The sequence below is a fragment of the Phacochoerus africanus genome, chromosome 5 (genome assembly GCF_016906955.1).
Source record: "Phacochoerus africanus isolate WHEZ1 chromosome 5, ROS_Pafr_v1, whole genome shotgun sequence".
NCBI classification, from domain to species: Eukaryota; Metazoa; Chordata; class Mammalia; order Artiodactyla; family Suidae; genus Phacochoerus; species Phacochoerus africanus.
The window spans coordinates 124574838-124585933 of NC_062548.1; the positions used below are offsets into that span (position 1 = coordinate 124574838).

The 11096-nt window shown below is 43.5% G+C and overlaps 1 protein-coding gene and 1 long non-coding RNA gene across 2 annotated transcripts; both read left to right on the plus strand.

Annotated features, from left to right (window-relative positions):
• The first annotated feature begins 208 nt into the window (after nt 1–208).
• Nucleotides 209–2057, plus strand: LOC125128326 (uncharacterized). Its single transcript, XR_007135203.1, has 3 exons — nt 209–703; nt 782–1227; nt 2010–2057. It is a non-coding gene; the product is annotated as an uncharacterized LOC125128326 (long non-coding RNA).
• A 1501-nt stretch (nt 2058–3558) lies between these two features.
• Nucleotides 3559–9215, plus strand: LOC125128500 (40S ribosomal protein S24-like). Its single transcript, XM_047782826.1, has 2 exons — nt 3559–3600; nt 8716–9215. The coding sequence occupies exons 1-2, from the start codon at nt 3559–3561 to the stop codon at nt 9109–9111; spliced, it is 438 nt and encodes a 145-aa protein (XP_047638782.1). The 3' UTR covers nt 9112–9215.
• The last annotated feature ends 1881 nt before the right edge of the window (nt 9216–11096 follow it).

Consider the following 11096-nt stretch of genomic DNA (forward strand, 5'->3'; position numbering starts at 1 on the left):
GCAGACGCGGCTCGGATCCCGCGTTGCTGTGGCTCTGGCGTAGGCCGGTGGCTACAGCTCCGATTCAACCCCTAGCCTGGGAACCTCCATATGCCGCAGGAGCGGCCCAAGAAATAGCAACAACAACAACAACAACAACAAAAGACAAAAAAAAAAAAAAAAAAAGAATCTAGCATTGTCTCTGCTGCGAGGCAGGTTCAATCGCTGGCTAGGGGAACTTCCACAGGGGGCGTGGCCAAAAAAAGAAAAAGAACGCCTGTCCTCGGTTATGAGGCCTGCCGTCGTCACCTCTGGCTCATAGGCCCGTTCTGCTGCAGAGTCCGATCATCGCTTCGTTGTCCAAGGTGAGGTTACCTCTTCTTTGGCAGCCTCAAGGGTTTCCCTTAGGGTTTCTACGCGCTCACCCATGCTCCTACATATATTTATGACACCCTCTCAACATTTCCAGCTGTCATTCAGTGGTAAGGTTTTCACACTTCTCTGTTTCACAATGACTCTAGAAGAGAGTCTCCACCCCTATATAAATGTCTGCAAAACTGCACCTCCAATAGCTCCATTGTAGTTGTTGTACTGAAGCTGAAAGGAACCAGGCCTGGATCCACCAGAATTCAGTGTACAAGACAAAGGCTACCGGCTTGCAGTTGTTACCAAAACAAGAACAACGTTTGTGTTCAGTGTGAAGACTTGAAGAACGAGCAGAAAGGTACGAATTTTTTTTTTTTTTTTTTACCACATCCTTGTGTCTTGTCTGTGTTCAGTGAGGATGATGCTATATCCACAGTTGTCGTCCCCGATGTCTTTTGAAAACCGCATCCTGACTTAGGAGGACCGTGCCCTTTGCTTCAGACCTGGAGCAGCGGATCCTGTGTACCAGTAAGATGCAGGGGAGGGAGAGACCAAAGCAGAAAAGAGATTGTTTCAGAAATCTTTACTTTGGGGTTCTGTTTCTATGTAAGTAAAAGACTTTGATATTCCACCTCCTTTTTCTCCCCATCTGGAGTTTTGTGAGAAGCAGGAGAATGGAGGACGGAGGTGGAGAAACTCCATCACAAGCTTCGTAGCTAATGATGCCTGATGATTCAAGGATACTGTATCTAAGAGGATACTGTTGTGTTTTTCTTAGACTGAGATGTGCCTGTTGGTGTCCTCGCCATGACACAGTCAAAGAATCCATATCCAGAGTTGAGCCAGTTGGTCATGTTGCCCTGACCATGAAGTTGTCCAAAGGTAAGTTCTTGGTAGTATGAGAGCACGAGTCATCAGGAACGCAAAATGATTCAGCTGGGCCTTATGTAACACTCCCTAGCACTCTTATTTGTATCTGTTTTCTCATTTGTCCTTCAGCTACCATGAGAGTCAGGCAAGAATTACTCCAGTTTTACCTATTAGGAAACTAAGGCTTAACAAAAGGTGAACTGAATATTGCAACAAATTATAAAAGAGAAATCTTAAAATGAATAGATCTTATGAGTGAATGACTTGCTGATGTCCAATAACAAGATGGGCAAAAATACATACAATTTACCAAAAATACAAACATCCTATACATAAAAATGTTTACACTAGAAGTTGGAAGTAAAGATTAAAAATAAGTTATAACTTCTCACCCACTAAATTAAAATACCTAGCAAAGTCGATTCTATGTTAGCAAAAGTATGGTAAAACAGGTGCTGCCGTATTGCTGCTGGTGATGAAAGCTGGCATCATATTTCCAGGAGGCAATGATACTGTGCCTCAAGACCATGAATAGTTCATATTTCTGCCTTTAGAAATGTGTTTGAGGAAATAAAAATTACTCAGACTCAGATACAATGTGATCACTCAGTAGCTATAAATATGTTTATATGCACATATGTTGAAATAAATAATATTCTAGAGTGAGATAAATAATATTCCAGAGGAAAAGAAAGGCTATTCCAAAGAGAGAGTGAGAGAGAGAATATTCCAGAGGGAGGGTGGAGAATATTCCAAATATTGATTGATTGATTGATTTTTTTCTCTTTTTTTAGGGTTATGGATGTTCCCAGGCTAGAGGTCAGCAGCTCAGGATCTGAGCCACCTCTGTGACCTACACCACATCTCATGGCAACACGGGATCCTTGATCCACTGAGCAAGCCCAGGGATTGAACCCACGTCATCATCATGGATACCCGCCTGCCACAACGGGAACTCCTGATTGATTTTTTTTAAGCCAAAACCTCCAAGAAAAAGGACGTTATGGTACACCTAATAATAGAAAGACTAAGCTATTATAGCAACTGTCTTAATGAGAGTTGATACAACAGCTCAGTCTTTCCTAAAACAAGCACAGACAGCATCTATTGCTGCAAAGAACATGAAGGGTTGCAATGACTCCTGGGTCCCATGAGAGGTGATGTTTGGGTAAAGATATCACAAAGAATCTGTGCTATTTCAAATACCCAGGAAATTAATTAATAAAGATGTTTCTGGAAGTTAGAGATTTGGCCAACTGAACTCATTCCCCATGGTGACTTCTTCCTGAGAGCAGATCCCATCATGCCCTTGGGTCATACTGAGAATCAGTGTAAAACCATCACAGCTTATCATCTTCTAGGAAAGTATGTTTCAGGAGAGGATCTGTCTTTATATGAGAATTTAGAATTCATGGGAGTTTCCATCGTGGCTCATCCTTAACGAACCTATTATCCATAAGGATGTGGGTTTGATCCCTGGCCCTGCTCAGTGGGTTAAGGATCCAGTATTACCATGAGCTGTGGAGTAGCTTGTGGACGTGGCTCAGATCTGGCGGTGTTGCTGTGGCTGTGGCTGGCAGCTACCGCTCTGATTTGACCCCTAGCCTGGGAACTTCCATATGTTGCAGGTGCGGCCCTAAAAAGACATTAAAAAAAAAAAATCTAGAATTCAGAGACCCGAACAAGAAGGGTGTGGAAACGTCTTTTATAGAAGAAATACTTATTTTCAGAAAACCGAAAATTCAGAAACTAAGGTCCATAAATGTGAAGCAATTTTACCAAAGGGATATTTTATTTTAAAATAAGCATTGGAACTTTAAGCAAAGCTTAGAATAGTTTGGGGAGAATGCTATCGGAGAATTCTGACAAATGCAGAGGCTCAGTCATATAGTTTCCTTGGAACTATGTGTGCGGTTCACCTCCTGTTCATCTGCAGGAAGAAGTGCGGATTACACCACCTGAGAGACCACCTCTTCCAGAGCCATCATCTGGGCCACTTCAAATATAAGCTAAGGACCTTTTCACCCAGGGGTCAATGACTCCTCCAAAACCATATCCTTGTTTGTATAATGGGTTTCTGAGGATGTCTGGACTCAGAGCTTTTAGTGTACACCTGTGTGTCGTATGTAGATTTCAAGCACTGAACAGCGTGATGAAGTTCTCTCTAGTCTTAGGAAAGAGTGTTTAAGTGAAACCACTTACTTCCGTCCTGGTTTCCATGTGTTTTAAACCACATTCTTAGCATCATTTAACAATCTACTTAAGAATGATTTTGATCTCACTAAGGGTAAAAGAACTTGAGTGAATCTTGTTCTTCTACCAATGATTTACTGAGTAACCGACATGGAGGAAGATAAACTGAATCCTGGCCTGGAGCCGCTCAGGGTGGGATTGGAGGATGGAGTATCTGCGCAGTGATAACAAGTAGAAGGATGTAATAATAAGGCTGAAATAGACAAGCACTCAAACTGTATTTTGACAAAAATACCACATTGTCACATGAACCCCTTGCTATTTCCTGTGGTGGTTTGAAAATGCTATGCATTCATTTCCCAGACACAGAAGAACCTGGACAAAGGCTCAGAGAGGAGATCAGATACGCTGTGTACCTTCATGTTGGGGGGTGGGCGGGGGCTACTGCTGCAAATGCTTCCATCACGGCTGAGCCACATTCATTCGATAAATGACGGAGCATCTGCACTAGTCAGAATTCTCCAATAGCATTCTCCAGAACCAGTAAGATAGATAGATAGATAGATAGAGAGAGAGAGAGAGAGAGAGAGAGAGAGAGAGAGAGAGAGAGATTCATTTTAAGGAATTGGCTCCTGTGACTATTGGAGACTAGCAAGTCCAAAATCTGCAGGGAGGACTGTCAGACTGGAGACCCAGGAAAGAACTGATGCTTCAGTTCAAGTCATAAGGCCATCTGTGGGCAGAATCCCCTCTTGCTCAGGGAGGTCAGTCTTTGTTCTGTTCAGACCTTCACCTGATTAGACGGGGCTCACCCACATTATGGATGGAAATGTGGTTTTTTCATGGTGTATCAATTTAAATGTTAACTGGCTAACAATATCCTCACAGCAACATCAAGAATACTGTTTGACTACATATCTGGGCATCCTGGTCCAGCCAAGATAATGTATAAAGTTAACTATCATAGCATCTATGCACCAGGCATTGGGGATATGGTGATAAATAATGTACTGAACTTGTTTACTAAGTTATATAAGCTAATTTCAGAGAGCATTTATCTACATGCACAGCATGAGCGAGGGTACACTAGTTGTGGCAGAGCGGAAGGGGATGGCTGCAAGGGGAAAGATGACATTTAAGCTCTGCTAGTGGATCCAGGGAAAGAATGTTTCCAGACAGAAGTAATAAGGGAAAAGGTCCTGAGCTGAAAATAAACTTTAGCTTTTAGGAAACAGGAGAAAAATTTTAGAGCAGAACAAGGACAGTGGAGCAAAGAGTTGAATGTGACTCAGTGGGAACTAAATAAAAAGACACGCTGCCTTGAAATGTCACCAAATGGGTCTCCAGCAGGGGCATGAAGCATCTGACTTGAAATGAGAGGTTGCACTGGCTTCTCTGGGGACTTTGACAGAACAAACTGGTCCAGGGAGACTCGGTTGGGGCTGATACTGGGTGGTACCTGCCAGAAGTAGAAATTTTAATAGATGTGGCTGGAAAGTACCTACTGCTGATGCTTCTGAATTTGTTTGTCTTTTCCCCAAGGGGACTCAGCTCAGGTGCACCAGTTCCACTTTCTAATAACAGCTTCCAACAAAGCATGACTGTCCCATGCTGGGGTGCTCAGCTTCTCCATTTAAAATATGAGAAAAATAGGCAAAAATCATTCTCAATACTTCCGTTGGCCAAACGTTGCCCTTCCTCTATTGCCAGGCCACCCTTCCAGAGAAATGCAAAGGAAACAACTTTCCATGAGGCTGAGAACTATTGTCATCTACCCACTGTTAACTCTCCCTGGTTTCCTTACTTACAGAACCTCTGTTTTACTGTCCTGTACTTTGGCAAATAGAAGTACAGAGAAACTGGCTTTTGCTCATAGTGTCTCACATCCTAAATCAAGAAGCTGAACTCCGCAGTATAAGACAGTAAGATTATTTGGAGGGGCACCAGGGCTTGGCTCTGCCAGGAGTATCTGTGACAGATCTGGTCTCAGCGTGAGCAGGGGAGGGATAGAGGATCAAGGACTCCACTCCCCCCAGCAGTAGGACAACCCTTCAGGAGAGAGAAGTGTCATCAGCTCACCCAGCACATCACAGGGAGGGTGGCGGGGAGGGGAGAAAGCAAGGGCTGGAAGATGGAAGCAGGAAGATCTCCCTGGCTGAGGTGGACTAGGAATCCAGGATGGCAGTCTGGGATGGACGTTAAGTTACCCTCTCACCAGTAGTGTCTCTGAACTCTCTTCAAGGTCATTGCAACCTTGTTTTATGGTAAATACCAACCTCTGCTGGCAGTTAGCTTTACATGGAATTTTCCACCTGCTTCGAATAGTGTTTCCCAAGGATGCCAGTAAATTCAGTGCCAGGTGCTGTGATACCTACTTTACAGATAAGGAAACTGGGAAACTTCTGGTGGGGGGAGTGGGCAGAGGAGACTCTTCTCTGTCACTCCTGGTGTGAAATCCCCCTTCCAGAAGCTTCTCTCACTTCCCTCCAGGACGTAGGGGATGGAGGATTTTCGAGAGTATGTTCTAGATTTTATTTTATTTATTTTTTTAGGGCCACACCCACAGCATGGCTAGGGGGTCGAAGCGGAGCTGCAGCTGCTGGCCTGTAACACCGGATCCGAGCGGTGTCTGTGACTTACACCGCAGCTCCCAGCAATGTCGGAATGCTAGACCCCTTAACCCACTGAGTGAGGCCAGGTCTCGAACCCAAGTCCTCATGAATACTAGTCAGGTTCGTTAACTTCTGAGCTACAAAGGGAACGCCTAGATTTTATTTTAAACTCTGCATCAACTAGTGGAATTATTCTATCATTTTTGATTACTCTGTGCTTTTCCCTATTGTGTTTTATTTATTAGGCTTTGCTATTAACATTACGCTGTCATTGTAAAATGGATTTGGGAAATCTCTCCCACCCAGAGATTTCTATTTACGTCATTGGCCATAACTAGTTCACATAACTGTCCCTCGCTTAAGGGAAACTAAGAGACTTAGGTTTGTTTATTGCCATTGCCAATAAAATTGCAATTCTGTTGGTAGAGAAAAAAAGAGAAAGTGAGCACTGGGCGGGCCACAGTAACTCGCAGCCTCCTGGAAATTTGCTTCCCTTCCTCTCCTTGTATCTCTGCAATCTAAGGTTGAAATTGTATATTCCTCGTGTGTTAGGAAGAATTTGCATGTAAAATCACTAGGACCCGCTGTAAATAGGGTTTTTTTGTCTTTGTTGTCTTTTTTTTTTTTTTTTTTTTTTTTTTTAGGACCGCACCTGAGGCATATGGAAGTTCCCAGGCTAGGGGTCGAATCAGAACTGCAGCTGCCCTCCTATGCCACAGCCACAGCAACACCAGATCCGAGCTGCGTCTGCGACCTACACCACAGCTCAAGGCAACACCGGATCCTTAACCCACTGAGTGAGGCCAGGGATCGAAACCTGCAACCTCATGGTTCCTAGTCAGATTCATTTCTGCTATGCCATGATGGGAACTCCTAGTTTTAATTACTGAATTCCTTTCTCTAATGATTATAGAACTACTTGGGGGGTTGGGTTTTTTCCTTGAATGACTTTTGTAAGCAGTAATTTCCTTGGATATTTGCTCATTTCTCTAAATTTTCTGTTATCTATGTTTATTATCTTAGTCTTTTAAAAAATCTATTTTTTAATGCTCAGGTAGTTTAGTTTTGCCTTGTCTTTGTTTTCTTTACCAGTTTTAACAGAGGTTGAACATTAGGCTTTTCAGAGAACCAGCTTTCAAAATCATTGATGCTGCTGTATCATCTCTATTTTATTGATTTCTGCTCTCATGTTTATTTACATCTTATGACTTTGAGCTTAGAGCTTATGATGCCGTTATTTTACTTTTTTTTTTTTTTTTTTTTTTTTTTGCTTTTTAGGGCCTCACCTGAGGTACGTGGAAGTTCCCAGGCTAGGGGTCAAATTGGAGCTGCAGCTGCCAGCCTATGCCACAGTCACAGCAGCTCGGGATCTGAGCCCTGAGCCATGTCTGTGACTTACACCACAGGTCATGGCAATGCTGGATCCTTAACCCACTGAGCGAGACCAGGGATCAAACCCATGTCCTCACGAGTACTCGTCGGACTCATTTACGCTGCACCACAAAAGGAACTCCCTGTTTTACTACCTTTTAAAATGTCCGCTTAGCTTATTAACTTTCATTTTTCCTCTTTTCTGATAGATGCATTTAAGGCATTTGTTTAAACATTTAGCTATGTTTTACAGGTTTTGATAAATAGAATTTCCCTCCCTTAGCACTAAGTATTTAACTTTCATTCCATTTTCTTCCTTAAACTATGAAGTCTTTAGAAGTATGTTTTAAATTTTCCAAATGTTTTATTTTGTTTTTGTTTTTAACTTTTTTTCTTTTATTCCTTTCTAACTTAATTGCGTCATGGTCAGAGAACAGTATGACACTGATACCCCAAAATTCATTGAGACTTGCTAATGACGAAGTATGGAGTTGGTGTTCAAAAATGTTCTATGTGTGCTTTAAGATGTATATTCACTTATTTCTGGAAAGCGTCTTCAAAACATGTCTACATAGCTCACAATTAAAAGTTCAAATAGGTTTTTCAGGAATTCCCTGGTGGCCTAGTAGTTAAGGATTCAACATTGCCACTGCTGTGGCTTGGGTCACTGCGGTGGCACAGGTTCAATCCCTGGCCCAGGAACTTTTGTATGTAAAAAAAAAGTTCTACTAGATTTTTTCAAATTTATTCTGCTTTCATCGTCATTCATCTGTTTCCTCTTTGTCTTTGTTTTTTGAAACTTACTATTTAATAGCGAACAGGTTGCTTGGTTATTGAAATTGGAGGACTTCTCATCCTGTTACCTAATTCCGTTGACAGTATTTGCTGACTTCTCATGGTGTGTATTCTCCTTTATGTGCTTGTTACTTTCCCCTTCTTTGTCGTGAGACTCCTCCACTGACACCTGAGTTGAGGCCTCTGCCTCCAGCAGGTATGTGGTACACTTCTGCCAGGCATCCAAGGCATAGTAGGGGTCCAGAACCAATTTTAATGTTCGTGTCTATGCTAGCTCTCCCCAGGCCATGAAGGTAGTATACAGCTGAACTCTAAACCTATGTAGTGTGCAGACTCATGCATATATTGCTTCCTTTTTGCTCCAAACACACCATTAAGTTCGCTACAACTAAGAATTCACAGTGTACGATTTCATAATGTCATGAATGCTGTTTATCAGTTTTCAGTTTTGAGATTTGACCTCTAGATAAAACACAGAACAGCTCTTTTCCTCCCTGGCAGCTTGAAAACTAGCCGCCCATCATGAAAGACTCTAACTATCTGGACCCCGAAGTTCATGACCAACCGACTACTTCCACGGAAACAAATGGTCCTCCACCCTGGGAAGGGAACAGTACCTAAGACAGAAATTCGGGAAAAACTAGCCAAAATGTACAAGACTACACCGGATGTCATCTTTCTCTTTGGATGCGGAACCCATTTTGGTGGTGGCAAGACAACTGGCTTTGGCATGATTTATGATTCCTCGGAGCACACAAAGAAAAATGAGCCCAAACACAGGCTTGCAAAACACGGCTTGTATGAGAAGAAAAAGACCTCAAGGAAACAGAGAAAAGAATGCAAGAACAGGATGAAGAAAGTCAGAGGAACTGCAAAGGCCAATGGTGGTGCTGGCCAAAAAGAAGGAGTAAAGATTCTGCAGTGACTGTGTCTGTGGTGACTGCAAAATTTTCATGAGGAGCCTAATAAATGAAGAACTTTTACATGAAAAAAAAAAAAAAACTACAGAACAACTCATTGGGAGGAGTTCCTGTCATGGCTTGGTGGTTAATGAACCCGACTAGTATCCATGAGGACCAGGGTTCCATCCCCGGCCTTGCTCAGTGGGTTAAGGATCTGGCATCGCTGTGGCTGTGGTGTAGGCTGGCAGCGACAGCTTCGATTCAACCCCTAGCCTGGGAACCTCCATATGCACTGGTGTGGCCCTAAAAAGACAAAAGACAAAAAAAAAAAACAACCTCATTGGAATTAGAGGGAAAAAAATGTATTGTTATAAATCTTATCAATGTAAAAAAAATAGATTAGGAAATGTAATATATGAAAAAGGGTAAATGCCAATTTCTATGTCTTTCACATATGTCATTTAAAATCATAAGGTTGGGAGTTCCCATCGTGGTGCAGTGGTTAAAGAATCCGACTAGGAACCATGAGGTTGCAGGTTCGGTCCCTGGCCTTGCTCAGTGGGTTAACGATCTGGCGTTGCCGTGAGCTGTGGTGTAGGTTGCAGACGCGGCTCAGATCCTGTGTTGCTGTGGCTCTGGTGTCGGCTGGTAGCTACGGCTCCGATTAGACCCCCAGCCTGGGAACCTCCATATGCTGCGGGAGTGGCCCAAGAAATAGCAAAAAAAAGATAAAATCATAAGGTTGGAGTTCCCATTGTGGCTCAGTGGTAACAAACCTGACTAATATCCATGAGGATTTGGGTTCAGATCCCTGGTCTCACTCAGTGGGTTAAGGATCTGTCATCACCGTGAGCTGTGGTGTAGGTCACAGACACGGCTTGGATCCCTCACTGCTGTGACTGTGGCTGTGGTGTAGGCAAGCAGCTGCAGCTCCAATTCAACCCTTAGCTTGGGAACTTCTTTGTGCCACAGGTATGGTCCTAAAAATGAGAAGAAAAAAAAGCAGAAGGCAAACTCTAGAATAAAAGAATAAAGTCTTGGCTGAAGGTCAAGAAAGCTAATTGTACTTGGCATTTTCAGTTCCTCTGTGCTCTTTGAACTTATGTTTTTATTTTGCTGTATAATTAACTAAAACATTTTTAATAATACTATGATCTCAAGACTGAATTAAGGGCAACAGCTTTTTTCTGTGCGTGGGTCTCCGTTTCCAGGTTAGATCCTTTATAGAAGCCCAGTCTCTGGATCAGGAGGCCACCTGCCCTCTTCCCTTCCCAGTGGGAGAAAGAAATTCACCTGCTGCTAACTGTACTCCACGGAACTTCCTGCTTTAACTTTTTGAGACAAGGAAGGCTGAAAACTGACCTTTGCTCCTGAATTTAAGGGGAGGGAAACTAACATTTACTCCATCCACCACTGAGCATGGAACTTAATGCCATTGCCCCGTTTAATCTTCACTTCTGGCCAGTGAAGTAAGCTTTGTTCCCCCTTTTTGCAGAAAAGAAAGGTATCTGGAGTTTACGAACCTTGTGGCTTTGGAGACATTGCTAAGTAACTCCAAAACGGAGGCCTTTCACTCAACTACCTGGTGGCTCAGTTTCTGGGACCATGGAATGAGAGCCACCAAGCCTTTCCTCCACCTTGGTATCCGGCCTGTTCAGAGCCCTGGCTGAGGGGAGGGGACCTGGCCTTGATGGCAGGAGCACAAACCATCCCCCTTCTGCTCCCAGACTCACGCTTGAGCATTGCTGAGCGAGGGTCCCACCCACCCCACCCTTCCCTCTGCACAGTCCAGGACCAGATCTGTACGATTGCCTGCTCGCCCAGAAATCATGTTTTCTGAATGGAGTCCTTGTTTTCCAGGCATGGGCTTCTCTGGCAGCAGAACAGTCTGCGAAGGCCCTTCACAGTGAGCCTGGAGGGCTCTGAGCGGGCTTCCGCGACATTGCGCACTGTCCCCTCGACACCCAATTCGGACACCAGAGGGCAGCTGGGTCTGGAAGCAGCAACT